A 27995-nucleotide genomic window follows, 5' to 3' on the forward strand; every position below is an offset into this window, starting at 1 on the left:
GGAAATTTTGTTTACAATTGTTCTGTGTACGTGGAAGTTGAGAGACTTCTGACCTAACTGGAGTAAAGACAAGCTGCAGGAAATCTGGACACTTTGAAGTTGGTAATAGAGTTTTCTTCCTTTTGAATCAGAAACATTTCTTTTGTGACCATTCTAGTATTTATTTACTCATTTTTAGAATTCGTTTCAGGGAGCAGGGCCAGGCCCTCACTGCCTCTGTCTTCACCTCCATGCACAGGGAGTCCAGGCTTACCTGGTTACCCACAGAACTGTCAGTTCCCACTCCATCTGGAACGGGATGCTCGACCAGTGGTGGTGTTTGGTCAGCATCCCAACTTTGGCTGAGCCATTGAGCCGTAACAGTTCCCATTACCACCTGTCCCTCTTCCCCTCTTAGAAATGTCCAGAATGTCTCCTTTGGTTGAGCAGTGTTTCTCCGTAGTATCCTAAGGAGATTGACAAAATGGTCCCTGAGGGTGGCTGGACGAGATGCACCCATGTGCTTGAGCACTGGTGAGACCTTCTGTTGTGTGTAAAATCTCTGAGAGAAAGAGGTAGCCACTCAAGCCCCCGGCCCGCTCTACTGGAGAGACCAGAAAATGCAGACTCCACTTTTCTAGAAGGAAATAGGGAGAGGGGGTGTATTAACAGAGTAGAGAGAAGCCACTAGTGGGACTTGCCTCAGTGGTGTTGCTCTTGTCTGCATGTCGGCTTCTGTTCTGGGGCATGTGCATCTCTGCCTGAGAATAACCCAGTCCTAGAAGAGCAGGGAACATGAAAATGCCTAGGCTTTGGCACTTGGGCACTGGTATGTCCTCCCACCTCCATACCTGGTGATAATCTGAGTTTAATCTTCCTCTGAGGTGATGGTGTCTCAATTATACAAAAGTCCCTTTCTCCCTCTTCACCTGTGCCAGGTTTGAGGCAAGGAATGTTCCTGTGCACCTGAGTACCTGCTTGCATTGCTTAACGTTACTTACTGTTCAGGGTTTGAGCTTCCTGGTGTCAGGACTTCTTCAGAAGCCCTCTCTGACTACTCCAGACCAGATGCCACAGTCTACGCGTGTATGTGGCATCAAGCAGCTTTTTTTTTAAGTTAATTTATTTACAGAAAGAGGGTGCACGCGTGGGGGAGGGGCAGAGAGAATCCCAAGCAGGCTCCCTGTCAGGGCAGAGCCCAATGCAGGGCTCCATGCAATCCCACCAATCATAAGATCATGACCTGAGCCGAAATCGGGAGTCAGCCGCTTAACCCACTGAGCCACCTAGGCACCCCATCATCAGGCAGCTTAAGCACTTACTGCTATGTTTCTGTGTGAGGTCCAGACTGACAGAGTGGACCTCCAAGGCGTTCTTGGCCTCCTACGCTGGCGAGCATCAGTGCCTAAATCTGTGGATCCTACGCCATCACATGCGCAGTCATCGGCCTCCTTGGCGCCCCCAAACCGCCGCATTATTGAGTCATCTTTTGGCACCGTCTCCTCGCTGCCACCCTACTCCCCGGAATGAGAAAACGCAGACCATACATTTCCAGAAAGAGGGAAGCGCATCTTAACCAGGGGACGGAGAAACTTCTAATGGGGTTTCCTTTAACAGTGCTGCTCTTGTCCGCATCTCCATTGGGAGTGGGGGGCGATCGGCTTCTACCCTGGGAAGTGATTAGCTCCTCCTGACGATAATCCAGCCCAGGAAGAGAAACTCCCAGGTGGGCCGGGTCCAGGGCGCAAAGGAGACCGAGCACGGCTCAGGGAGAAATAGGGCGGCGCGGGGGCGGGCGGGGGCTGTTATGGCTGGCGCAGCATCCCAGGGCACCGTCTCCTAGAGACCGCGGCGCGCGCGGGCTCCGCGGCGGTTGTCCGGGAGACGGCGCTGCACGGCGCGGGCATCCCCGCGGCCCCTCCTCTGGACGTGCGCGCGACCTGGGCGCCATGGCGGCGGCGGCGGCCCCGAGGCCAGAGGCCGCGAGTCCGAAGTGGGCACCGCCTGAACGCGAGCGGGCCGGGGCCGCGGCCGGGCTGGACGACTGCGAGGACGCACCGGTCCGGCCGCTGTGCAAGCCCCGCGGCATCTGCTCGCGCGCCTACTTCCTGGTGCTGATGGTGTTCGTGCACCTGTACCTGGGCAACGTGCTGGCGCTGCTGCTCTTCGTGCACTACAGCAACGGCGACGAGAGCAGCGACCCTGGGCCCCAGCGCCGCTCCCAGGGCCCCGGGCCCGCGCCAACCCTGGGTCCCCTCACCCGGCTGGAGGGCATCAAGGTGAGGACCCCCGCCTCGCTACGCTCCAGGCCCTGCACGGCCGAGCCCGTGACAGCCGCCGCCCAGCCCACGACCTCCACGTTGCTCCCTGCGTCTGCCCCGCGCGAACCCCGCTCGTCGCGCTCGGGGCCCCGGGCGCCTGTACTTTCCTCGGGCGTTGCGGCCTGGGGCCCGAGCTGCCCGCAGTGCCCCTTTCCCTTAGGTGGGGCACGAACGTAAAGTCCAGCTGGTCGCGGACAGGGATCACTTCATCCGAACACTCAGCCTCAAGCCGCTGCTCTTTGGTAAGTTCGCCGGGCGCTCCTGGGAAGGGCCAGGGGCTGCGGTTTGGGGGTGCCTGGAGGCTTGTTTTGACCACGTGACTTCTGTTTTGAAAATGGCTGCTTCAGAGTAGCTCTTTTTCCACCCAAAGGTTTCCCAAAGTGCAGTACCCGCCCCCACCTCCATAATAAGGTTGTACAGGGTGACCTTTCCACACTCCCCTCTCTGACCCCTACTCTACAGCTGATCCTTCCATCACAGGGCTGGGCAATGTGACCCTGAGGCCATTGTCTAAACATTTCATTGAAACTGTCTTTGGACACTCCCTGCCATCGTTAATTCTGTCATATTCTAGAATGGGGGAGCGTGGGAGAGACTAATAACCAGGTCCTAGCTGATCTCAGGGCCTCTGAGGAAGACTCTCACTCCCAAAGTGGGCCCTGTGGGCTGATGAAAAGCACTCTGTCCAATGTGAATGTCAGTGCCCCCAAACCTGCCCCCCTGGACCACCAGCCTTAGCTACCAGCACCTTGGGGTTCTTAGGATGGAGTTGTAGGCAAAACCTTCCAGGGTGGCCTCATTTGGAAGCAGCATCATAAGCTCACATTTTCTGAGCTCTGGTTATGTGCTAGGCTTCATGTGATCGTTTCATTTCATTCTTACACCCCCTCCGTGAGATGAGTGTGGATCCCACCCTCAGGTTACTGGGTGAGAAAGTGAAGCACAGAGAGCTGTGGTTGCTTGGTCAGGCTCATACAGCTAGTTCAGGGATGAAGCTAGGATTAGAACCCAGGCAGCCTGTCTCCAGGGCCTGTACTCTAAAGCCAACATTCTGGCTGAGAAGATTCAGAAGTCCTTCAAAGACCACCAGTGTCAACAAGGTGGGGTTCCCCAGAACCATGACCTTGCCCAGGATAGGTTTGCCCACCCAACCCTAGGTACTCAGTCTCAGTGACACACTTACTGCAGACTTGGGGCCATTCCTGCCTGCTGTGGGATGGTGTGGGTAAAGGGCTTTAAGAAGGGGGCTGGGGACCAAAGCAGAGCATCTGAGCACATGCCATTACCCCTGGGGCAGAGGGCCCTGGTTGAGAATTATACTTAGGCCTATGAGAATGATTTCACATGCATGCTGTGTGAGGGGAAATAGGTAATGCCGGTCCTGTTCTGGGAAGGACCCTAGAAGGTTGTTACTGTTATTATTACTACTGCATAACCGATGAAGTCTATGCCAAACACTATTTTAAGGCTGAGAACACAGCATTGAACAAAATAGGAGGAAAACAACAACAACAACAACACACATCTGAAGCTGACATTTGAAAAAGAAGACAGTAAATAAACAAGCAAGTATATATGGCGTGTCAGATGGTGATACACGACTGCAGACAAATAAGGCAGAATTTCAACTGGGGTTGAATGAAACTCTTAATAGAGGCCAAGGAGGCCAAGGTAGGCTTCCCTGCAGACTTCTAGGAGCTGTGGGATCAAGGCAGGTGGCTGTCAGGAAAAGGTGATCCGGGCAAAGGGAACAACACTCACCCTTTTACTGCTACACTGCCATGAACAGACACGTCTGAAGGGGTTGTACTGTCTCCCGTCAGCCTTCTTGGGACATGTAGACACTTAATTCAGATGAGCCATGAGGCCATAACTGTACCCCTCACCCCCTAACATGCAGCTGTTGCATCAAAGCCTTACAAAGCTGAGAATGAGAAACCCAAACCCCATAAATTGCAGGAAGCAGGAGAGATGTGACAAAAGGTCAACTGGTTCTGGTTAAGCCATCCGATGGGTCTGTGTATCCGCAAATCACAAAGGGCTGTGGCCCCCATTTTCTCCCAAACTCTTACATTGCCTTTGAGTCCGCTGGTGGACGGTGTCCCAGGTTTTACCCTGAGGCTTGCTCCTTGGTGAAACGAGGTGAGCCACATGAAGAAGAGATTAGTGATTACAGGCAGTCCACTTGTGAGGCAGGAAAAGCACAGGGGAAAGGGTGTGAGAGGAGGGGGAGTTCCTGAATGCGTGGTGTTGGATGAACCCAAAGAATGAAGCCTCATCTCAAGGAGGAGTGTCTGTCTTCTGTGTCTGTTTAGTCACCTACTGTCACCCTAAAAAGCAGGAGGGCCTAAGGAGAATGGGCCTGCTGTGGGTTCTGTCACCTCTGCCCTGCTGCTCTTGGCTCCAGACCTGTGACCTTCAACCTCAGGGACCCAAGATGCTAGCGTTCAAGGGGTGGGTGTTCATAATGTAAGCTGGGGCAAGGGGGTTGGGTTCTGCCCCAGGGTGCCTCCACCTGCATGGGAGGGAGCCCCACCATTTCATGGGGAAGACCCCATGCAACCACCAGTCTCTCCCTTTGGGAGACATTTCCTGTTTCCCACCTTTATCCCTAGAGACATGGGGCAAGCAGGACCTGGCCACAAAGGCCCCACCCTGAGTTCTTGCCGTAGTACCTACTTGACTGTGGTAGGCATTTTGCAAAGATTTGGACCACCGGAAGTCAGCTGAGGACTTCATCCTGTTCCGTTCAGAAGGGAGGTGTCCCAGTTTTGAGTCATTGTCATCTCTCTGGGGACACTGCCTTCTTTCATGTGGCTCACTTCTCCTTCCATCCCACCCCACCCTCATTCTGTGTTTGAACAGATCGATCTTACCACCCCCTTCCTTAAAAGTCTCCAAGATTCCCACTTCACTTCTAAGTTTCATTTGGTACCCTCATCTTCTGCTGCCCCCTCACTCACTCACTGCTATCCCCAAGCTCATGCTGCCTTGGGGCCTTTGTGCTATGCTCACTACCAGAAGGCTCACATCTAGCTCTTCCCACAAAGAGGATGGCTTCAGCTCCGTTGGGCCTCTACGCATACATCCCCTCCTCAGATACCTCCCTTGACCTCAAACTGGTCTTAAGAGGTTTTGAGATGCTCTTACATCAGCCTGCTTGGTTTTCTTCTCAGCACTTGGCATCATTGGACACTATTTTCTGTATTTGTCATTTTCATGCCTCTGCCCCTAAAGATGAGCTGCATGCAGAGGAGGCCTGATTTGTGCTGGCTGTGTAGCCAGGAGCCAGAGTCGTGTCTATTGCTGGTCCTTATTGGCTGGCTGGAGGGATTTACTGGGCACTCAGCCAGACCAGCACCTATCTGCTTGCTTGGAGTGACTTCCCACCACCCTGGCAGGTGCCCCCTGATTCAGCACTCCCTTCAAGAGCAGCAGGGGGCACTTTCAGAAGGCCAACAAGAGCTTTAGCCCATTTTCTTACTATTTAAGGTAAATGAGTAACTTAACACCAGTACACAAAACAATTTATCTTAAAACCATGACTGCTTTATCATAGGATTTCCAAGTCAGTTCAGGAAAACAATTAGGCAGTTACTTAAGACCACTGTGTTCTTGACAAACACTGGAGGCCCAGAAATAGGGGAAGAACTTTTTGTGTGCATATAAGTTCAGATTTGTAAGCAGCTTAATACAATTTTCTGCATGGACCTCTCTCCACCCCCTGTGCTTTTGCATGGGCCTACGGCTTGAGGCAGTCTGTGTGTGGCTTGACAAGTAGCATCCTGCCCAGAATGAGCAAAGCCTGAGGCTTTGCACCTGCCCTGAAATAGATTGGGCTGCTGGGGCTTGTGGGCATTTGCCAGGCTGTCATCCCAGGCCTGGGACAGAAAGGTGGTCTTTCCTACCCAGCACACACAGCTGCCAGGGAGCCAGCCTCCTTCATGTCTGGGCAGAGCACTATAGCTCAGGAAGGGTCCCTTTAGCGTTGATCACAGAAGGGTTTATGCCCTGCTTGGGCTGTTCCTGGGGCTGGTCTATAAGTATCCATGAAGGGCAGCAGATAGAGGGTTTTATGTATGTCCAGCCAGGGCGGGACATGGTTTGTATGGCTGCTGCTGAGGCTGTGGCTACGAAGTCCCAGGCTCTTCCTGCATTAACTCCTATTCTGGGCACTGGTGATGGTGCCACCTGCGCACCTCCAACTGCAGATTTCTGTGACCTTGGCTCCAGGCGTAGGCTGTGGTTACCAGCAATCGATGGCCCTGCACCTCCCCGCTTAGCACGTAGGTCTCAGCATGCCTTCCTCGCAAGAGGTTGTGCATGCATGTGGCATCCAGCTGCAGCCAGCGACGCAGAATAGGTGCCAGTTCCACAGCAGGCAGTGGGCCTGCCTTCAGCACCTCTAGCCCGGAGTCCAGGTTGCAGTCTGAGAGGCCAAAGGACGAGCCGTTGCATCGGGAGAGCCAGACCTTCACTGCTGAATGGGACCAGAGGAGTGGGGTGATGTGCAGGGCTTCTAAGAATAACCCCCCACCCCCCACCGCCTGGTGACCCATACCCTCTTGTGATGCTCTACCCTTAATCAGGATCCTAGGGAAGGGCTGAAGTCCTGGCGGCCACTCTCCTAGGCAGATTTGTTTGGTGTGTTGTTTTAGCAATGCCAAGCTTATTAAAGGCATTTATTTTGTAGCTTTAACCAGGTATAGCATTTAAGTGTCCCCTCTTTTCATCTGTCTTACCCAAGCTGGTAGCTGGGATGGAGGCACTTGTAAGGTGGGTGTAAGGAGTACTGGACGCTAGGGATGGGCTCACCAAAGTCGCTGGCACAGAGCGCTTCCAGAACCTCGTTGGATGAGCGGGCGTCCTGCAACTCGCAGTCCCTGCAGCTGGCACGCGGCACTGGGGGGAGGGGGGGAGGGGCCGAGTGAGGCTCCGCCAGCCGAGAGTGGGGGAAGGGCCGTCAGCGCGGGCTGGGGGAGCCCTCCCATGGGTCCCTCGATCTTCACCCTTTCTGAGACCTGCTGCTGTGGCCAGTCCCTGTCTTCCCTACCAGAGAGACCCGTGTACCTGGCCCTGCGGGGAGCGGCTTGGAAGGGTGGGGCGCTGCCCGTGGACATGGCCTGGGGGCCGCGCGGGGACTCACATGGGCGGCCCAGGCGGGAGCCTACGGAGACAGCTGCGACCCAGAGGCTGTGCCCGGCGGGGAAGCGGCCGCAATGCAGGATGGCGGGCCAGGGGTAGCCGTAGCAGGCCATGATGGGCGCACAGCTGGCCTGCAGGGCCTCACACAGGCTGCGGCACGGGTAGATGAGCCTGCGGAAGTGGGGGGAGGGGAAGTATCGGGTGGCCGGGCGCTCAGGACTTCCTGGCCCCTGGGCTGGAGCTCCTGTCCCGTCCCAGTGCAGAGGTACAGCCAGTGACTCCACGGTTGCTGGGCAACGACCCATGGTCACCTGGCAACAGCCCTCAGCCCCGCAACCGCTTCCCAGCGTTTAGGTCTCACATCCCCCACCGTCCTCGCGTGGTGCTCGCGTGGCTCGGGCCACTATCCCGCTTTCCAGCGCACCCCGCCCCGCTCCAGCCATGGCGGAAGTCCACTGCCGGGGAGAGGGTTGTATGCGAAGGACCCTGCACTCGGGGCCTTCACTCCCCCATTTCGGCGGGAGAAAGCAGAGCCCTCCCTCTTGTCCTGAAAGGCCTGCAGGAGACTGCCGCTTCTGGTCGAGGCTGGGGTTGGCAAAGAGCGGAGGCCTGATCATTGGATTCTGAAAGAGCTCATTCTTGCTGCTACTGGCGTGGTCACCCTGAGGCTCTGGGAAGGTCCCTCACTCTGCAAAGAAGGAACTGAGGGAGCCGTTCACGGGATAGGTTAGGCTGGGGAAGAGGAATCAGCCTTGCCATCTCTGGACTCTGGGAGAAAAGGCCCCCAGATGAGATGTGGCTCCGTCTCTTGCTGGGATCTCTTGGGCAGAGTTTCCACGCCCACCGGAGAGGGGCTTCTGCCCCGCCCCCCAGCCAAAAACAGCCTACCCACTTGTCATACCTTGTTGATGTTCAAGAGCCCTTGAGGATTCATGGGTCCAGAGGTGCTCACCATCGATGGTCCCGTACCTATGTCTCCTCTGTCCCATAGGCACCTGCTCCCCTGTGCCAGGAACACCCTAACAAAACAATCCTTCATCTTCATTTCCCACCCCACCCCTACCAGCACCTAGCATGGATAGGTATACAGCAGTGGTTAGTGAACAGACCCTGGGAGAGGAAAGGCCCCCCACCCACCCTCACCTAGGAGCCCCTGCCCTACCTGTCAAGGCACACAGGGGCAAAAAGGGAGCAGAGGAAGAGGCGGGCATCAGGGTGGCACTCCCTGGCCAGCAGGGGCAACCAGCTGACTGACTGCCGGACAGCCTCAGTTGCCGTGTCATGATCCAGCAAGTTGGGCAGCTGCATCTCTATGTAGCCAATGTCATGGCACAGCGCCATGGCTTGGGGAATAGGCATGCACCGTGTGGGGACCCAGGGAGCCCCTACCCCACTGTCACCCCACAGCACCACCAGTGCCACAAACAGCCACAGCCTTTGATCCATCACCTGCTCTGTCTGCCTTGGTCTCAATGAGTTGAGGTTGAGGGCTTTATAGGGCTGCACGCACACCCCAGGAGGCAGTGTTTGTGCAGCCTCCTAGGTGCTGGGACCCATCTGCTTAGGCCCCAGTGTGCTGGCCTGAGCCATTTGCATTTGATTAGCACACTGCAGGGGACTGTAGAGGTTGGTGGCATCTCCTTTGGGTCTACGGATTACCAGAACTTAATAAACTGAAGAAACCTGGGCCTGTGTTTTCTTTTCTTTTTCTGGTTTACTTTTCTTGTTTGTTTATTATTTAAACTATCAGGAGGTGACTGTTGACTAGCAGTTTGGTGTCATCCATTGTCCAGTGCTACCCCTGCCTCCCCCAGTGGATGGCTCCTACCCTTTCTGAGTTTACTGGGTTGAGGGGTCAAGCAGGCCAGAGTGGGGGGCCTTTGTCCTGCCTTTAGCGTCATCACATCTGGGTAACCTACCCATGGAAGCTGAATGTGGTTGTGAGCATGGACTTTGGAGTGCAACAGCCTGGGTGGCCCTGAGCAAGTTGCTGATGTCTCTGTACTTGCCGTGAGTCATGAATAGGAAGGCAAACTGATGGGGCCCTTTTTTCTAGGATGAGTATAGGGATTAAGGAGTTGACGATGTGATTAGGACAGGGTACAGAGTCTATACCACCTAAATGTGATCTGCTGTGATAACCACTAAAAATCATTTTAGTCCTGGCTCTGAGCAGCCATTTTCCTTCCTCTTGGCAATGACCGGAACTTCATGCTGGGAGTGTAACCCAAAGAAGTGGTAGACCACGCTGCAGTCCTGAGGGGTCACTGTGATGGTGTGGCCCTGCCTCCACCTCTTGGTGGCCTCTTGGTCCCCATCTAAGGAAGTCTCCTTTCCCAGGAATGAGGGAATGTAGCTCCTAAAAGTGCATGGGGACATTGGGGTGTGGGACCCCCAGGTGTGAGGCTCATTTTCCAGCTCATCCAAGCTGCTTGTGAGGCTGGTGTGGTGGCATCCAGCCAGGCCTGACTGGCTTTTACTCGGGCTTAGAGGTATGACATTCAGTGTACACTTGTTCCCAAAGCAAAGGACACCCAGAACGTCTTCCCAGAGCATCTGTCAAAGACCTGAGTGCCCCCCACCACCACCACTGATGTGCCAGCACTGGGCATCTCAGCCCTGGGCAGAAGACTTGTGCGGAATAGAGGGCAAGGACTGGCCTACAGCACTGAATGTTTTACACTTTGTTTTTATTTGAACAATTCTGAAAAGCAAAATTGAAAGCAAAACCCAGCCACCATCATCCACTTTTAAATATATACCAAATAAGAAGTGGAGGTCAACCCTCTGGCCTTCAGTCCCACTGCAAGGTGGGTTAGTCCCTATCCAGCTTAGCTCTGGCGAGCTTTCCAAGACTCCTCTGGGACGTGTGTTCTCTCAACATCAAAGAAAGAAGCCCCACGTTCCAAATGCTGGCCAACCTTTGCAAGACAACTCAATCTTGGGGTCGGAGTCCAGAGTAGAGGTAAAGGGGTGTGTGAGGTCCTGACATGGTGACCACCAGGGGACAGAGAGTACCCTAGAAACTCTGCAGAGAAGGTACTGGTTGCATCACTGCCTGGGCTCAGCCCTTGGCTTCACCCACCTCCTCTCCTGGCAGAAATCCCTGGCTTCCTGAGTGATGAAGAGTGTCGGCTCATCATCCACCTGGCCCAGATGAAGGGGCTACAGCGCAGCCAGATTCTGCCCACTGAAGAATACGAGGAGGCAATGGGCACAATGCAGGTCAGCCAGCTGGACCTCTTCCGGCTGTTGGACCAGAACCATGACGGTCGCCTGCAGCTCCGCGAGGTTGGGATCCTGGGGTCTGGAATAGACACAGGGTGGGAGCGCCCTGAATTGTCTTTCTGGTGGCCTGCTCAGCCCTGGCCCTGAGAGTCAGGTGCCACCTCAGATCAGCTTGGGCATGCTCAGTTCCAGAGGCCCCCTCCTTCCCTGGAGAGCCCCTGGCTGCCCTGGGAACCCCAGAGGATGGCAGGAGAACCCCCCTGGGGGTGATGACATTTATTGCCACAGTTCTTGGGTGGTGCACCATCTGTGATCTGGATTCCTTGCTGCCACGGCTGGGGTCCCCACAAAACCCATGGTGGAGGGGTGGCAGCTCTGAGGTAGCCAGAAGTCTGCATCTCTCTTTTACATGCCCCTCACTCACACCAGGCTTCTGACAGAGGTCTTGGCAGGGTATGTGGTCCCTTGCCTATACAGAGAATGCCTCACTGAGCCTGGGCTTCTTTGACGAGCTTAGTGGTCATGCTGTGGCCAGCCCTCCCCTTGGTGTCTGTTCTCTGTTTGCACTCAGGCTTTGGCCTCCCCACCTCACCTTGGGCATCTGAGTGGGATACAGTGCTGTCCTTCACTCTGCACCCAACCAGCTGACGGTGCTCCCCATGGAGGCCACAGTCCCAACAGGGCCAGGAATGCCTATGGCCTGCAGGCCTCTTAACTATCTCCCTGGCCTCCTCCCCAGATGTCTGTGGGCCTTTCTGCCTACCATCCCTTCAGCTCAGGGACCTCAGGCTCTGTCCTGTGTCCTCACCCATACCCCATCACCTGAACCCTTAACCTTTACAGCAAGAACTGGGTGACTGTCTATGCTCTGGGGGCCCCATCATTGGGGCCACTCCACTGAGGGACCATCTTGTGCTTTAGGTCCTGGCCCAGACTCGCCTGGGAAATGGACGGTGGATGACTCCAGAGAACATTCAGGAGATGTACTCTGCGATCAAGGCTGACCCTGATGGTGATGGTGAGCCCATACCTCGCCACAGTTCTGTCTCTGTGAGCCTCCTGCCCCCACAGCCAGGTGGCCTCTATACCCACCTTCTAGAGTAGCCAGAGATGATGAAGCGAGGATCCAGCCTTGCCCTCACTCCTGGGCTGGGTCATCCCACTCCTCTTGATGACAGTCTAGAGGGACATTCTTGGAGGCCATTTTGACCTCAACAGGCAGAGACTGGGGTACAGGAGGGGGCTTGCTTGGTTGGCAGAGGGCAGAGTGGGCACAGCAGGAACAGGGCAGTGAGACCAGCTTGAGCTTGGCTGTTCACCCTCCTCCATCTTCCTCTTTTCAGCCAAGCATGAGGTCTTCCCCAGAAGCCACCCTCTCTGGTCTGAGATCTTGCTTGCTTTCCTCTTGCCTGCCTAGAGTCATGCTAACTTCTGGGGGTGGTTTGGGTAGGGGAGCTGTCATACAAGTGCGCCACCCCCTCTTTGGTAATAATCCTCAGGATATTTCTGAGGTGTAGTCATCATTCACATGCCCAAGTTCTGGACAGAATGGGGAAGATACAACAGTGAAACAGGACTTGGAAGAATGGCCCTGTGGCTGGTGAACCCAGAGTGAAGGATCTGGCCAAGACCTGTGGCTGGAGGGGCACCATGATGCTACCATCCCTATGTACAGAGCCGGTAACAGGCCCACAGGCCTTAAGTGTTCCTCACCCTCAGAGATATCTGGGTCAAACAGTAGAAGGTTTCTTTCTTGGGTTAGCCAGGATTACATGGAGCAGACATCAGCTACTCTTCCAGAACCCCCAAAGGGTGGATTTCCTGTTTTGTGGGTTGGACAGGAACAGGGAAAGAGTGTTCTTACTTGGGAGAGTGGCCTGGCTTTCTTTGTTGAGGTAGACTGGTAACCCAGCAGACAGGACTGGCCAGATAGATATCTTCCACTCAGGATGGGACCTGAGGTCATAAGGGAACTCCTGGGGACCAGCCCCCAGCTTAAACCCTACAGCGTGGAAGGCCCTGGACAGAACCCAGCACTGACTGCTGTCTTTCTTCACCCTCTACAGGACCAGAGGGTAGCCACCATGTGCTTTAGAGCCACGCTGGAGGCCAGCCAAGGGCAGTGCTTGGCCTCAGGTCCTGGCCATATGGTTCACGCTTCCTTTGACCACCCTGCTGTGGCCAATCTAGTAGGGGTTAGGTCCTTTGGGGGACCAAATCAGGGTTTAAACTGAGGAAATGAATTTCCCTAGGTCTTCCTATAGGGACTGATGTGACAGAAGGTTCATCTTACCCAAGAGTCCAGGTTGGGGGACAGGTACACATGGTCCCCCAGTGCCTGAGGCCAGGGGTAGGTAGGATGGTAAAGCCTGCCACTGTGGCTTCCTCACATGGGCTTGGGGGGCATGATGGTGGGTGCCCTGTGCAGGAGTGCTGAGCCTGCAGGAGTTCGCTGACATGGACCTTCGAGACTTCCACAAGTACATGAGGAGCCACAAGGCAGCATCCAGTGAGCTGGTGCGGAACAGCCACCACACGTGGCTCTACCAGGGTGAAGGTGCCCACCACGTCATGCGCTCCATCCGCCAGAGGTGAGCCCTGGAGCAGGAGAAAGCCATGTGGGGCCTTCACAGAAGTCCTTGGCTGGGGCCTAGAGGACAGACTTGATTAGCCAACTCAGGATTAAGTTCTATTCATTAGACCAGGATTGGGACCCATTAAAAAGGCAATTAACAAAGGCAGATTAGCCCTAATTGTGGGCAAACAATAGACATTTGGGATTAGAGACAGATTGGAATATTTGTTTTTTGCTAATTAGAAAAATGACTTCTTATCTCCGTCTACAGGACCCCCTGCCCCTGAGCAGCCAGGGGTTTTAGATAAGGAACCTCCTTCCTGGAGGGAGTGACCCCCCCCCCCCCCCACACCCGCCCCGCAACTTAGTGGAAATCTCATCTTTCTCACCCAGCGAGGTCTCTGGCATCCAGGGAGAAGGGTTCATGGGTAACCCCTTCCTGCTCTTACAGGGCCAGTCTAGGGTGGCCTAAGGGGCTTCCAGGGGAGGTGGGCAGGGGCAGAGCTTGTGGCATTCTGGGGATCCAGCTCCTTCAGGGTGCTGCCTTGCATGAGATTACCCAGCTGAATTCCTACTGCCTACCAGGGTGCTACGCCTCACCCGCCTGTCACCTGAGATCGTGGAGCTCAGCGAGCCGCTGCAGGTTGTACGGTATGGCGAGGGAGGCCACTACCATGCCCATGTGGACAGCGGACCTGTGTACCCAGAGACCATCTGCTCCCATACTAAGTTGGTAGCCAATGAGTCTGTACCATTCGAGACCTCCTGCCGGCAAGTACCTCCCACCTGGGGTGGCCTTCAACTCCCAGACCAGACACTCCCATGACATAAACACAGTTCTGCCCTATGGACATGCCCCCAGGGCCAGGAGAACATGGGAGCATCCTGGTTGAGGATACCCCATCTCTTGCCCTAGTTTGTTTACCAAGTGGCAGGAAAGGGGTGGCCATCTTGTCTCAGTGGCCAGACTAAGGTATGCACAGACACTGAAAAATTTCCCCAGAACTCTGAGGTAAGGGGAAAGGCTGGATTTCTGGCTTTTTTTTTTTAACCCCTATCCCCTGGGTCTTGATTCTGCCTCCATTGCTGGAGGCCTCAGCTTCTCCCTTTGAAGCTTTGTCCCCCTCCTCTGCTAAAGCAGGGAGGCGGGTCTCTTCTCTTCATGTGGCTGCTCTGGGTCAGCCCCTTGTACTCCCCACCAGCCCTTCTGCATGGTCACGCTGCTTCTGCTAGCCTACCTTTCCCAGCCAGCCACGTAATTTAGCTAAGTGCACCTGTGATCTTGGCCACACAAAACATTGTGACACACAGAAAGAGATGGTTTGTGGGAGGAGTAACAGGCTAGGGTCTTGGCACTGACCTGCAGTGTTGTCACTGATCCCAGCCTGCCCCTCTGGCCCTTGGGAACCTGGGCAGCTTATCCTGCCCACAGGTAAGCTCCTGGGAGTGCCCACAGCTGGGGACCTGCTCAACGGGCCCCCTGCCTTACAGCTACATGACAGTGCTGTTTTATTTGAACAACGTCACCGGTGGGGGCGAGACTGTCTTCCCTGTAGCAGACAACAGAACCTACGATGAAATGGTAAGGGCCAACCAGGCTGTTAACTCTGGTGGGATGGCAGGTTCTTGGGCAATCATAGTATATAACCTTCCAGACCTGGGATGAGGGGCCCAAGTGAACCCCTGGGCACATCTGACTGGTTTCCCTCTGGTCACTTTCGGCTGCCTGGCCTTGGCTTTTGGCAGTGGGGGCAAGTTTGAAAACCTTACCATCCTGCTGTCCACAGAGTCTGATTCAAGATGACGTTGATCTCCGTGACACTCGGAGGCACTGTGACAAGGGGAACCTGCGGGTCAAGCCCCGGCAGGGCACAGCAGTCTTCTGGTACAACTACCTGCCTGATGGGCAAGGTGAGGGCCTGTGGCCAGGCCAAGCATGCCTTGAAGGAAACTTCCCTTTATCCAGCCCAGACTGCCACCTTGGTGGGATGTTTCTAGCACCCCTACAAATGGTTTTCTGCCCCTAGTGCCTCCCAAAGATCATCCTTAGTGACTTCAGTGGCCTGCACCTGTGCAGCCTCCTAGGTTATCTTGAACCCTGTGATTGATTCCCTGATGCTCCAGCCTTCCGGCTCACTGGGGCTGGGGACACAGGTCTGTCACCAACCCAGGCTGTGGACAGGCCTGGCAGTAAGAAAGCTGGTTTCAGAAGACCAGTGGTATTGTCAAGAAAGAGTATTGTCAAGGTATTAGTTGGAAAGAGATGTTGAGTCCCCAAGGACACCTTGGGGCCAGATTTTACCACCTAAGATGTGTATACAGCTGGGCCCACCCTTGTCATGCCCTTGGCCTGTATAAGGTCAAGCTCAGGTTAGCTCAGCCTAGAGTCCCTTCGGTCGCCTCCCTTGCTCACACCATCCACCTCTCCTAGGTTGGGTGGGCGACGTGGACGACTACTCGCTGCATGGGGGCTGCCTGGTCACACGTGGCACTAAGTGGATCGCCAACAACTGGATCAATGTGGACCCCAGCAGGGCGCGGCAGGCGCTATTCCAGCAGGAGATGGCGCGCCTGGCCCGCGAAGGTGGCACTGATGCGCAGCCAGAGTGGGCCCTGGATCGGGCCTACCGCGACGCGCGTGTGGAGCTCTGAGGGGAGTGTTGGCCCCAGCCCCCAGCCACAGGCTGCCCGCCGCCCCAGAGGGGGGGTTGGGGGTGAGACCCGCCTTTCCCCTGTCCAGATGCAGGCCAAAGGCCTGGCTGATGTCTTGCCCCATTCCTGCCTCCAGCCGCGACTAGGGCACAGTTCCTACATTCGTGTTATTTATTGTGTACAGACCCATGCTGCCCCCTAAAATAAAACCACACGGCTTTGAGCCGCTGGGCCCCCGAAGCAGCGGGTCGGGCCGGGGGAGGGGGAGGTAGATTGGGCCAGTACTAGCCCGCCGCTGCGCTTGGAGAGCGTCACGCCAGGGGGAGGGGCGAGGGCGGCCTCGCCAATGACGGGCTGGATTGCGTGGGGCGAAGGGTCGTGATTGGACATCGGCAGCGGGCGACCCTGGGCTCCGCTACCTGTTGCTAAGGCCGCTGTAGATCGGCCCTGCTGCGTGCGAGGAAGGCTCGTCTCGCGAGAGCTCAGCTCCCTTCTTGGCCAGGGCAGCCGCAGCAGCAGGAGGACGGACATGGACGCTCACGAGGACTACGTTTGGCCGCGGGCAACCTCCGAGCTCATACTCCTCCCGGTCACGGGTCTGGAGTGCGTGGGGGATCGGCTGTTGGCGGGTGAGGTTTGGGTTGAAGCGCATGCTAGTGGAGAAGAAACCGTGCGCTCGCGTGGGGCGGGACCGTGAGAACAAAGGGATACCCCCAAGGAGGAGGACGGGCGGCGGGATGAAGCCCGACCGAGGGGGGCGGGAGCCCAGGAGATGGCGGGCAGGAGACCCAGCCGGAGGAGCCATGGAGACAAAAAAAAAAACCGATGTGGCTACTGAGTCCCTTCATAGTCTGCAGCCGACGTGGAAAGAGCGATGGGGCTGCGGGAAAGTGCGGGGAAACGCAGTGATTTCGGAGGCGGAGCATGGAGGGCGAGCGGTGTGTGGCCCCTTCCTGGAGTGGGGGGTGGGGGGGTGTGATGAGCCGACCCCAAGGTGGGCGGTCCTGAGGGCGGGACCCGGTGGCGGGGGTGTGGCCTCAGGGTTGTGTGAGGCTTCTCCGTGGAAGGTGGGGAGGACCAGATTGAGTGGCGGGAAACTAGAGATGAGACCTTTTTGAGTGAGCCAATGCTTGGGGAGGCAGACGCTAAGGCCCCTTCCGAGAAGGTTGCGTCCAGGAATTCCGATGTTGATGCTTCTTGGGGGAAGGTCAGGTCAAGAAGCATAGGCCATCAAAGCCCTGAGACCTGAGGCAGCAGACCCTTGGGGAGCATTGAGGACTGACTGGAGGACACTAGTGATTGATGGTGGTGCTGCTGAGTTTTTTAAGGGTCCTGAGGCAGGGCTCTGTCAAGTCTTGAGTGAGCTGCTTACTATCCTAAGGGGGTGGGTATGTGTGTGTGGGGAGGGATGGCCCAGTTGTGATCTGGTGAAGGGTGGGCACTCTGGGAGTTCAAGGTGCCTACCATGGGTTAGAGTCCTAAGGCTTCTGCAGGAAGAGATAGGTAGGCAGAAACCCAAAGAACCACAACAATGAGCTAGGAGAAGGGAAGCGGTGAGTTTCTGGCAGAGGGTAAACATGCCAAAGGCTCTGAGGCTGAGAATTTGTTACTTCGGGAGAAAGAGGGAATTCCTGTGAGGCTGAGCAGGGCTGGGGTGGGACAAGTGCTGGAGAAAGGAGCAGAGGCCAGGCTGTTTTAAGCCTAGATTTGACTTCATAGTGGTGGTGGAGAGAGGCCCCATGAAGGGTTTTAGGCAAGAAAATGACCTGGGAAATGCAGGTTAGAAAGCTCTTCAAGTGAATTCCTCTACTCCAGTGACTTCCAGAGTGACTTTTGTATTGCTGCAATTCTCAAATTCTGTCCATGTGCACCTATAATCTGAATTTCCAGCCCTCTTTGCTTATGAGTTCCGGGCCCAAGTGCACAGGTGCCTTCAATTTGAAATATTCCTACTGGGTGCTCCAGCTCAGCAGAGGGAACAACAGCCAGTGTCAGGTGCCTGAGTCTGAGCATCTCCCTCAGCTCCCAAGCCAGTCTGGTTGATTTTGACTTCATACATGTGGCCACTGTCTGTATATTGCCGTCAGTTGAGGCCATGCAACTTTGTCTCCTAGACCCCCTCAGGAGCATTCTCCCAGCCTATCCTTGAGCTCTTTGTTTCTTATTCCAACCACACGACCGTGCTCACCTCAGGGTCATCAGACTTGCTATTCTATCTGCCAAGAAAGGTTCACCCATCTCCCCCATGCTTGCTCTTCCTTTGGTTACCACTGCTTATTGATTCCTCTCCGTCTATATGTTATGTTCGCAAGGTGGCCTCTCCTGACACCCAGTCTGTTTCTTTTTTAATTATTATTTTTTTAATTTTATGTTTGAGAGAGAGCGCAGGGGAGGAGCAGAGAGAGGGAGACACAGGATCTGAAGCAGGCTCCATACTCTGAGCTGTCAGCACAGAGCCTGATGCAGGGCTCAAACTCACCAACTGTGTGATCATGACCCGAGCCGAAGTTAGATGCTCAACCCACTGAGCCACCCAGGTGCCCCTCACCCAGTCTGTTTAGACGAGACCAGGGTTTCTCAGTATCAGCACTTTTGACATTTTGGCCCAGATCCTTTTTGTGTGGGGGTGGGTGGGTGGGTGGGTGCTGTCTGTGCTTTGCAGGACGTTTAGGAGCATCCCTGGCTTCTACTCCTAGTTGCCAGTTAGCATAGCTCCCAGTTGTGACAACCAATGTGTCTCCGGATATTGCCAGATGTCTTCTGGAGGGAAAATCCTCTGGAATAGATTTCCCTCTTTTATATTCTTTTTTAATTTTATTTTATTTTATTTTTTAATTTTTTTTTCAACGTTTATTTATTTTTGGGACAGAGAGAGACAGAGCATGAACGGGGGAGGGGCAGAGAGAGAGGGAGACACAGAATCGGAAACAGGCTCCAGGCTCTTGAGCCATCAGCCCACAGCCCGACGCGGGGCTCGAACTCCCGGACCACGAGATCGTGACCTGGCTGAAGTCGGACGCTTAACAGACTGCGCCACCCAGGCGCCCCCCTCTTTTATATTCTTAAAGCAACCTATATAGTTCTTTCCTGGAACTTACCAGAGTTACAACAATGTAGTTTACTTGGGTGATACTGTTTATTGTCTGCCTGATGGGCAGGAGTCTGGGTCTGTGCTTGTCTTACTCACTACTCCAGCATGTAGTTAGTTCCTTGTCTGGTTTATAATTGATGCTCAGTGCATGTCTATTGAATGTCGAAAAAAGGAGATTGCAAGCTAAGAATATCATGAGGAACTGTTAATGTCATCTCAGGTTAAGGTGATATCCTGGGCCAAAGTCACTGTGGTGGGGAGGATTTGCAAAATCTTTAGAAAATGAGCACTCGGAACATGAGAAGATGTGGGAAGTTTAGAGGAGTAAGTGGTGAGCTTCCTGCTTTGGGGCTGGGGCTGAGTAGAGGGTGGCAATGGTTGAGAGAACTTGAAGGTGAACTAGTAGAGTGGGAAGTGCCTGCAAGGCAGGCAGGAGGTGGCTTAGGGTCATGGGAACCTTGGCTGTCAAAGTAGGGGCTGCCTCTCCTGGTTCTTCTCATCAGTGTTGAACATGCTCACATCTGAGCTTCAAGGAAGAAGCTTCTGGAAATCCAGAGGCGTTCTGCTGTGGCCCCAAGGTGGGAGGATCACCTTTAGGGACAGCCTCTGCCCTGGGGGAGGGGTGGGTTGGGGGGGCGGAAGAGGGCGTGTAGAGGCAGATGAGGCTGAGGATTTGGGAGAAAGGCTGACAGGCTTCCAATGGAAGGATGATAAATTAGGTGGGGCGAGGAAGAGCCTGTGTTTGAGGAAGTCAGGTTGAACTGAGTATCTGAATGTCAGCATTGAAAGTCCAGCTGAAGCTGAGGCCGGGGATTGTCCAGGGTTCAAGCCTGCAGGATCGTGTGTTCTAATGCATTCGCAGGCTACATGCCTGAGTTTTCCCTGCCCTCGTCTCTTCATGACTTATCAGAGGTGAGGTTCTGATGTGGCTCTCTGCCTCTGTCTAGGTGAGGGGCCAGATGTCCTGGTGTACAGCCTCGATTTTGGTGGCCATCTGCGGATGATGAAGCGCGTGCAGAACCTGCTTGGCCACTATCTTATCCATGGGTTCCGGGTGCGACCAGAACCAAACGGAGACCTTGACTCGGAGGCTATGGTGGCTGTGTTTGGGAGCAAGGGACTCCGAGTTGTGAAAGTTAGCTGGGGACAGGGCCGCTTCCGGGAGCTCTGGCGCTCTGGCCTATGGAACATGTCTGACTGGATCTGGGATGCACGTTGGCTTGAGGGGAACATAGCCTTGGCCCTGGGCCATAACTCAGTAGTGCTATACGACCCTGTGGTAGGGTGCATGCTGCAGGAGGTGCCCTGCACAGACAGGTGCACCCTCTCCTCAGCCTGTCTGATCGGAGACACCTGGAAGGAGCTGACCATAGTGGCAGGTGCTGTTTCCAATCAGCTCCTTGTCTGGTACCCAGCAGCTGCCTTAATAGATAATAAGCCTGTGGCCCCTGACCGACGGGTCAGTGGGCATGTGGGTGTCATTTTCAGCATGTCGTACCTGGAAAGTAAAGGCTTGTTGGCCACAGCTTCAGAAGACCGAAGTGTCCGCATCTGGAAGGTGGGTGACCTGCGGGTGCCTGGGGGTCGGGTACAGAATATTGGGCACTGCTTTGGGCACAGTGCCCGTGTGTGGCAGGTCAAGCTACTAGAGAATTACCTTATCAGTGCTGGAGAGGACTGTGTCTGCTTGGTATGGAGCCACGAAGGTGAGATCCTTCAGGCCTTTCGGGGCCACCAGGGTCGTGGCATCAGGGCTTTAGCTGCCCATGAGAGGCAGGCCTGGGTGGTTACTGGGGGTGATGACTCAGGCATCCGGCTGTGGCACTTGGTAGGGCGTGGGTACCCAGGTTCGGGGGTCTCAGCTCTCTGCTTCAAGTCCCGTAGCAGGCCAGGTACCCTCAAGGCTGTGACGCTGGCTGGCTCATGGCGACTACTGGCAGTGACTGACACAGGGGTCCTGTACCTCTATGACTTTGAGGTCAAGTGCTGGGAGCAGCTGCTGGAGGATAAACGCTTCCAGTCCTACTGCCTCCTGGAGGCAGCCCCTGGTCCTGAGGGCTTTGGACTGTGTGCCATGGCCAATGGGGAGGGTCGTGTCAAGGTTGTCCCCATCAACACTCCAACAGCAGCTGTGGACCTGACCCTGTTCCGTGGGAAGGTGCATAGTCTGAGCTGGGCCTTGCGTGGCTATGAGGAGCTCCTGTTGCTGGCATCGGGCCCTGGTGGTGTGGTGGCTTGCCTGGAAATCTCAGCCGCACCCTCTGGCAAAGCCATCTTTGTAAAGGAACGTTGCCGGTATCTACTGCCTCCAAGCAAGCAGAGATGGCACACATGCAGTGCCTTCTTACCCCCTGGTGACTTCCTGGTGTGCGGGGACCGTCGGGGCTCTGTGTTGCTGTTCCCCTCCAGACCAGCTCTGCTCAAGGATCTTGGGATTGGGGGCAAGGCCGGAGCTGTCACTGGAGCACTTGAAGCAGGTAGTGGCAGTGGTGGGGATGAAACTGAGTGGGGCCCTGTGTCCACCCTCCCTTCTCTGCACGGGAAGCAGGGTGTGACCTCAGTCACCTGCCATGGTGGCTACGTGTATACCACAGGGCGTGATGGCGCCTATTACCAGCTCTTTGTACGAGGTGGCCAACTCCAGCCAGTCCTAAGGCAGAAGTCCTGTCGAGGCATGAACTGGGTGGCTGGGCTCCGTATGATGGCTGATGGGAGTATGGTCATCCTGGGTTTCCATGCCAATGAGTTTGTGGTGTGGAGTCCCCGATCCCATGAAAAGCTGCACATTGTTAACTGTGGTGGAGGGCACCGCTCCTGGGCCTTCTCTGATACCGAGGCGGCTATGGCCTTTGCCTACCTCAAGGATGGGGATGTCATGCTGTACCGGGCTCTGGGTGGCTGTACTAGGCCACACGTGATCCTCCGGGAGAGCCTGCATGGCCGTGAGATCACTTGTGTAAAGCGTGTGGGCACCATCACTCTGGGACCTGAATTTGAGATGCCCAGCTTCATGCAGCCTGACTACTTGGAGCCTGGCAGCGAGGGGCCTGGCCTGACTGACATTGTGATCACATGCAGCGAGGACACCACTGTCTGTGTCCTGGCGCTCCCCACAGCCACTGGCTCGGCCCATGCACTTACAGCTGTCTGTAATCACATCTCCTCGGTGCGTGCGCTGGCTGTGTGGGGCATTGGTACCCCAGGTGGCCCTCAGGATCCTCGGCCAGGCCTGACTGCTCATGTGGTGTCTGCGGGGGGCCGGGCTGAGATGCATTGCTTCAGCATCATGGTCACCCCAGACCCCAGCACCCCAAGTCGCCTCGCCTGCCACGTCATGCACCTTTCGTCCCACCGGCTAGACGAGTACTGGGACCGGCAGCGCAATCGGCACCGGATGATCAAGGTGGATCCAGAGACCAGGTAATGTGCACTGCTAGGTGGGAGTGTAGGGTGGTGTCACGCAGGGCAAGCCCCTTACAGCTGCTCCCAGGTTTGCCCTGACCTGTGTCTGGTCTCGGCAGGTATATGTCCCTAGCTATCTGTGAGCTCGACAGGCCTGGCCTTGGCCCCCTTGTGGCTGCAGCCTGCAGTGATGGAGCAGTGAGGTGAGAATGGGCATGGGGGGTGGTAGGGCCAAGAGACAAAGCCTGGAAGGTTGTCCAGAATGGGTTCTGAGCTGGGCCACTCTCCGCCCCCCAGGCTCTTTCTTTTGCAGGACTCTGGGCGGCGGTTGCAGCTCCTGGCTGAAACCTTCCACCACAAGCGGTGTGTCCTTAAGGTCCATTCCTTTACACATGAGGCACCCAACCAGCGGCGGTGAGAGAGGCTGCATGGTGGTCCTGCATGGGCCAGGTGGGGGCTCCTGTTGCTTTCCATCCCCCTCACTGACCTAGCTGCCCTCCCCTGGCTCCCAGGAGGCTGTTCCTGTGCAGTGCAGCTACTGATGGCAGCTTGGCCTTCTGGGATCTCACTACTGTGCTAGACCATGGTTCCACTGCCCTGGAGCCTCCAACGGACCCCGGGCTTCCCTACCGTGAGTAGCCAGTGTACAACCATGGCTGTCCCTCCCCACCTCACACTTTGCCTTCGCCCATGTGGCAGCGAGGCCCTGATAACCATCTTCTTCCTCCAGGACTGGGCACCCCCTGCCTGACCCTCCAGGCTCATAGCTGTGGTGTCAACAGCCTGCACACCTTGCCCACACGTGAGGGCCACCTTGTGGCCAGTGGCAGTGAGGATGGCTCCCTCCATGTCTTTGTGCTGGCTGTGGAGGCACCAGAGCTGGAAGAGGCCGCTGGGGGTGCTGAGCTGGTGCCCCAGTTGCATGTGCTAGAGGAATACTCTGTCCCCTGTGCACATGCTGCCCATGTGACAGGCCTCAAGATCCTAAGCCCAAGCCTTATGGTCTCAGCCTCCATCGACCAACGGCTGACCTTCTGGCGTCTGGGGCATGGTGAGCCCACCTTCATGAACAGTACCGTGTACCATGTCCCAGATGTGGCTGACATGGACTGCTGGCCTGTGAGCCCTGAGTTTGGCCACCGCTGTGCTCTTGGGGGCCAGGGGCTTGAGGTTTACAACTGGTATGATTGAAGTGTCCCGCGGTGGCCGGCATGCTGGGTATGGGGCCTGCTCGCAGACGGAGTGGAACAGGAGTGACTGTCTGTGCCCATGCCCAGTGTGCCTTGAGGGGAGGAGGCGGCAGCCGCGGGTTCCTGACGTCAGAGCAGGAGCTGGAGGTGAGTAGGGTGCCATCTGGGCAGTCCAAAAATATGCCCTACTGCGTATAATAGGGACCAGGCTTTATAGTAGAAGTAATTTATTTTTGGTTTCAGGTCCCTAACAAAATCTGTGTATCTTCTTTTCAGGTGATGACTCTGTAAACATTCCTAGATATTGGGGTCTCTGTGGCCTTAGATATGGTCCAGCGGAGGGAGGCCCAGCGTGGCTAGGCCGGTGTGAAGCACTTCACGCACGGCCCGCAGAAGCTGGAGACGGGCAAACATTTGACCAAACAGGTGTGGTCGAGGCGCCTGTTGGAGAGAAAGGGCCTGCTGGTCTCGTCCTTTGCTTCCCTTGCACCCCCGCAACCCCCCACCCCGGTTTGCTGTGCACTTACTCCTAGGATGTGTATGCGGTTATAGTAGGAGCTGAAATCCATGCTGAGCTGTACCAGGAACTTGCACATCTAAAGACAGAGACGGAGTCACTGGCTGGTCTCTGATCTTGTGCCCAACCCAGAATAAAGCATTGAGTGTGCAGTGTCTGTCCCCGTCTCCTCTGCCTCACCGTCTCTGTGCGTGCGGTCATGTGCAGCCCTGGGGCTGTGCATATCAGGGCTGCTGTCTGGCTCAGCAGGTCTGGGAAGGGGAGGATGCCATTGAAGAGCAGGAGCCACTCACCCTGGGAGGAAGAAGGGCGCTGGGAGATGAGGTCCCAAACTCCTGTGGGTGCCCAACTACCTGGGGAGGGCACTCACCTCATCCTGTAGCAGTGAGAAATTGAGACTGCTCACAGGTGGAAAAGTGGGGTACAGACCTTGTTCCATGCTGTGCCTATACCCTTCAAACAGTGTGGCAAGACGGGCACAGTTATACATGACGAAGGTGCCGCTCTTGGTGCCCTTTGTGGAAATGCTGTCGTCGGCCAGGGCCAGGAGAAGCTGAGGAATGGGGGCACAGCTGCAGCCACCACACGTGCTGTCCAAGCCCTGATCCTGTAGGTCACCCAGACTCACCTGACCGTGCGGGGCTGTGCTGAGCATCTCAAACTTGATGGTCGCCACGGAGAGAACGCTGAAGACCTCTGTCCAGGCTGGGTCTGAGGGAGTGCAGTCGGTCAGTCTCCACAGGCAGGGACGCAGACAAGCCGCCCCTCCTGCAAAGCACAGCTAGGGGTTCCTGGGCGCACGCACCTTGTGCCAGGTCCCTGCCGTGCTTCACTGCTGACGCCTTGCACACCTGGGCGTGCCGGAGCCTGCATGAGGAGAAGAGTGAGCAGGGCAGGTGGGGTGGTGAGGAGTTCCCCTCCACCTCAACTACCCTGACTCAGGGGCCTCCCTTCCAGTCTCACTCACTCGTAGTACTCAGGGGCAGTGAGGGTGCCGGGTGCACCAGCCACTTTCACCGGGCCACAGACCAGGTGCTTCTGTCGGGAAGAGAACAGGCACTCAGCTAGGCAGCGATACCCTCCAACACCAAATCCTTCGAGAAGCCTAAATCTGGTGCCTGGACTCCCCCCGCCTTTCAAGCCCACCCCAGGACACAGTCCAGTTTCTTCAGTGTTCTCTGGGATGTGCCCCCGGACCCCACCTTCTCTCAGGATGCTCACAAGCTGCGGCAAATACCCACTCACCAAGCCTGACCTCCCCCTCAGGATCAGGTGTCACGCGTGGACACGCTGGCCAACAGGACGCTTGAGGGTTTTCAAGGGCCCTCCGGTTGGTGGGGGCGGGGAGGAAGCCACTAAACCTACCTGTGTGAGCGGCGCCTGGTGATCCAGCTTCCGCCAAAGCAGGTCCACCTTTTGTTGCTGGAACTCCTCCTCACAGCTCACCACGTGCACAACCATGCAGCGGTCTGCGTTAGCATCTGGGACCGCAGCCTACGGTGTGTAGGAAGACGGTCACCGAGCGAACACAGGCCACTCGGCTGGCCAGTGTCAGCCTACGGAGTCGGGTCAGTCACTAACCAGGGATGGAGGGCTGTCCCCTGGCCAGCAGCGCGCAGCCTCCTGCAGCTCGGCTAGCACCGAGAGCAGATCCTCAGTCACTGCAGAGAACACGAGGGCGTTGAGGCTAGCCAGGAGCACAGAGTCCCCACCTTCTCTCCAGCCCTGCGAGGCTCCAGCTCCTACCCAGACACTTGTCCAGGTTGGGGTCATAGCCAGCTGCGCGTCCCCGTTCTTGCACCAGCTCCTTCAGGCACACTGTGCCCAGGACGCCGCGGGGCAGGGCTCCCCGCTCCTGGGCAGGGCTAAGCTCTGCAAGCGCGCGGTTCCTCAGGGCTTCGGTGGCGGCTCTCTCCGAAGCAGCGGGCCAGTCCACGCGCAGTTGCTGCAGGAAGTTCGGCATGTGCGGGTCTCGCACGGCGGGGACGAGGCGCACACTCTCCCTGCGAAGCGAGGGCGACCGCCTCAGCCCTGTCACCCGGCGCAGCTCCCCCTACTTCCCACTCGCAGCTGCTTCCGTCCCAGCTTCCTACCCCCGCCTCTTTGACCCCGCGTCGCGCTCACCCGTGAGCGCGCAGAGTTCGCGCCAAATGATCGGCCACGAGCACGGCGCGCAGCTGGCTCAGGCGGAGCGCGCCGGGGGCGCTGCGCAGCGCCGGGCAGTGGAGGAGGACGCGCGGGCCCGGCGCGGCGGGCGCGGCGGGCGCGACATAGGCGGCCACGGCGCCGAGCACGCGCTCGAAGACGGCGGGCCGCTGCAGCTGGAGCGCCAGACCCGCGGGGGTCGGCGCGCAGCGCAGCACCGGGGCCACGCCGGGGCCCTGCAGGCCGACGACTGCACGGACCACACGCTCGGGCACCTGCGAGAGGAAGGGCGATGAGCGGGCTGCGGCGCTGCCCCCCGCCGCATGTCCCCACTCGGCCGCTCGCGCCCACCTGTCCGTCCCCGAAGCGCGCTTGTAATGCGGGCCGCGGCGCCAGAAAGTCTCGGGCACGCAGGTGGCGGGCGCGCGTCTCCTTGAACCACACGGGGTCGCCAGGCCCCAGGGCCGTGTTGAGGGCCCCTAGCGTCTCTCCGACCCCCAGGCGCCCCGTCGCCATGGCGACCGGAAGGAACCAGCAGAACCGGAAGCAAAACCCCGGGAGGTCGAACTTCCGGGAGGACGGACAGGCCAGGGCGCGTATCCGGTGGCGGCCCCTGAGCTGACAGGTGCGCCAGAGGGAACCGTGATAGCCGCTTTCGACCTTCGGCCCCAGCTCTCCCTCTGCGTGGCCGGTCTGCCCTGCCTGGCCTAGGTTCCGAAATCTCCGGGTCCATCTTAGACCTAGGGTTCTGTCTTCGCCACCTGCATTAGCAACCAGGGAAAGGATCCTCCCTACTGGGTGGGGCCCAGATCGCTGTTTCTCCCCTCGAAGTCTTACCTCTATTTGTGATAACGTTTCATTCCCCACATTTGACACATGATCAAACGTCAGGAGCTCCAAATGAGTTTAGTGGGATAGGGCAGCTAACATTACAGCCAGCTAACATTTCACGACCACCTAAAAACTCGTTTTTAAAAGAATTCGTGTTCTGCGGTTTCGGGTTATTCAGAAGTATTTCCTCCTTTGCGATTTGGGTCGTCTTTACATCGGATAAATGCCTACTCTCGTAGAATTGCTTCTCTTGATTTTTGAGGAATTAGATCCATCAAGATAGTTTCCAGAATTACCAGCTTTTTTAACGTTTATTCATTTTTGAGAAGCAGAGACAAGAGAGTGAGTGGGGGAGGGGCAGAGAGAGAGGGAGATACAGAATCCGAAGCAGGCTCCAGGCTCTGAGCTGTCAGCACAGAACCCAGTGCAGGGCTCCAACTCAGGACGAGAGAGATCTCATGACCTGAGCCGAAGGTGGATGCCCAACCGACTGAGCCACCCAGGCTCCCCCAAAATGACCAGCCTTTAATGCTTTCCTTTTAACCTTGTGTACTTTAACAGGGATCCTCCGGCTTCCTGGTTTAGGCAAGGAGCCATTCTGAGCCAAATAAACAATGTGATCATGAGAAGCCCCAGCTAAAGGACTGCTCCCAGTTGGAGCATCCCATTCCACTAGAGAGACAAAGTTCTTTCCTCTGTCCCACCAGGGATCCTGAATGTTTTCACTTCAATGTAACTTAAATCCCCTTTTCTTCTATTTTCTTTAATGGAGATTGAACCTGACACAGCACACAGTGCTGGGAAAACCATTTCTGCTCTGAAGCAGTGAGAGTGCCCAGGGTTCAGAAAGGAGAGAACCCTAGAAAGGGGCAGCAAAAGTTTGGCAAGACCCCTTTCTGGGCCAGGGCTCCAAGGCCCT

The 27995-nt window shown here is 56.4% G+C and overlaps 3 protein-coding genes across 5 annotated transcripts; 2 read left to right on the forward strand and 1 right to left on the reverse strand.

Annotated features, from left to right (window-relative positions):
- The first annotated feature begins 1897 nt into the window (after window positions 1-1897).
- Window positions 1898-16123, forward strand: P4HTM (prolyl 4-hydroxylase, transmembrane). The gene is made up of 9 exons (XM_043590361.1): window positions 1898-2258; window positions 2461-2542; window positions 10546-10736; window positions 11595-11691; window positions 13102-13264; window positions 13834-14019; window positions 14740-14830; window positions 15036-15159; window positions 15680-16123. Exons 1-9 carry the CDS (start codon window positions 1929-1931, stop codon window positions 15898-15900), a joined length of 1485 nt encoding a protein of 494 aa, XP_043446296.1. The 5' UTR covers window positions 1898-1928; the 3' UTR covers window positions 15901-16123.
- A 120-nt stretch (window positions 16124-16243) lies between these two features.
- On the forward strand, window positions 16244-24252 carry WDR6 (WD repeat domain 6). The gene is made up of 7 exons (XM_043590348.1): window positions 16244-16529; window positions 19939-22411; window positions 22513-22596; window positions 22691-22807; window positions 22906-23024; window positions 23124-23730; window positions 23860-24252. Exons 1-6 carry the CDS (start codon window positions 16430-16432, stop codon window positions 23582-23584), a joined length of 3354 nt encoding a protein of 1117 aa, XP_043446283.1. The 5' UTR covers window positions 16244-16429; the 3' UTR covers window positions 23585-23730; window positions 23860-24252.
- Window positions 23794-26801, reverse strand: DALRD3 (DALR anticodon binding domain containing 3). Of its 3 annotated transcripts, XM_043590355.1 has the most exons (12): window positions 26597-26798; window positions 26225-26520; window positions 25847-26103; window positions 25682-25761; window positions 25466-25594; window positions 25068-25138; window positions 24906-24967; window positions 24729-24811; window positions 24471-24653; window positions 24281-24394; window positions 24111-24179; window positions 23794-24024 (listed from the first exon to the last, which is right to left on the reverse strand). In XM_043590355.1, exons 1-12 carry the CDS (start codon window positions 26759-26761, stop codon window positions 23905-23907), a joined length of 1629 nt encoding a protein of 542 aa, XP_043446290.1. In that variant the 5' UTR covers window positions 26762-26798; the 3' UTR covers window positions 23794-23904. The 3 variants fall into 3 exon arrangements, with proteins under 3 accessions (XP_043446290.1, XP_043446292.1, XP_043446289.1); XM_043590357.1 differs by lacking the exon at window positions 24281-24394 and having other exon boundaries at window positions 26597-26801; XM_043590354.1 differs by having other exon boundaries at window positions 24471-24811; window positions 26597-26800.
- Window positions 26802-27995: the final 1194 nt, after the last annotated feature.

Source organism: Prionailurus bengalensis, chromosome A2 (genome assembly GCF_016509475.1).
Source record: "Prionailurus bengalensis isolate Pbe53 chromosome A2, Fcat_Pben_1.1_paternal_pri, whole genome shotgun sequence".
NCBI lineage: Eukaryota > Metazoa > Chordata > Mammalia > Carnivora > Felidae > Prionailurus > Prionailurus bengalensis.

Excerpts from the sequence above, each read along its gene's own strand:
- P4HTM (XM_043590361.1), top strand. The coding sequence starts at position 1,929 with ATGGCGGCGGCGGCGGCCCCGAGGCCAGAGGCCGCGAGTCCGAAGTGG. Across the intron at positions 2,259-2,460 it reads CCCGGCTGGAGGGCATCAAG|GTGGGGCACGAACGTAAAGT; the intron begins GTGAGGACCCCC and ends CCTTTCCCTTAG. Across the intron at positions 15,160-15,679 it reads CTACCTGCCTGATGGGCAAG|GTTGGGTGGGCGACGTGGAC; the intron begins GTGAGGGCCTGT and ends CACCTCTCCTAG.
- WDR6 (XM_043590348.1), top strand. The coding sequence starts at position 16,430 with ATGGACGCTCACGAGGACTACGTTTGGCCGCGGGCAACCTCCGAGCTC. Across the intron at positions 22,412-22,512 it reads AAGGTGGATCCAGAGACCAG|GTATATGTCCCTAGCTATCT; the intron begins GTAATGTGCACT and ends TGGTCTCGGCAG. Across the intron at positions 22,808-22,905 it reads GAGGCACCCAACCAGCGGCG|GAGGCTGTTCCTGTGCAGTG; the intron begins GTGAGAGAGGCT and ends CCTGGCTCCCAG.
- DALRD3 (XM_043590354.1), bottom strand. The coding sequence starts at position 26,761 with ATGGCGACGGGGCGCCTGGGGGTCGGAGAGACGCTAGGGGCCCTCAAC. Across the intron at positions 24,812-24,905 it reads CGGCAGGGACCTGGCACAAG|ACCCAGCCTGGACAGAGGTC; the intron begins GTGCGTGCGCCC and ends GCACTCCCTCAG. Across the intron at positions 24,025-24,110 it reads ACCGCATACACATCCTAGGA|GCGCCTCGACCACACCTGTT; the intron begins GTAAGTGCACAG and ends TCTCTCCAACAG.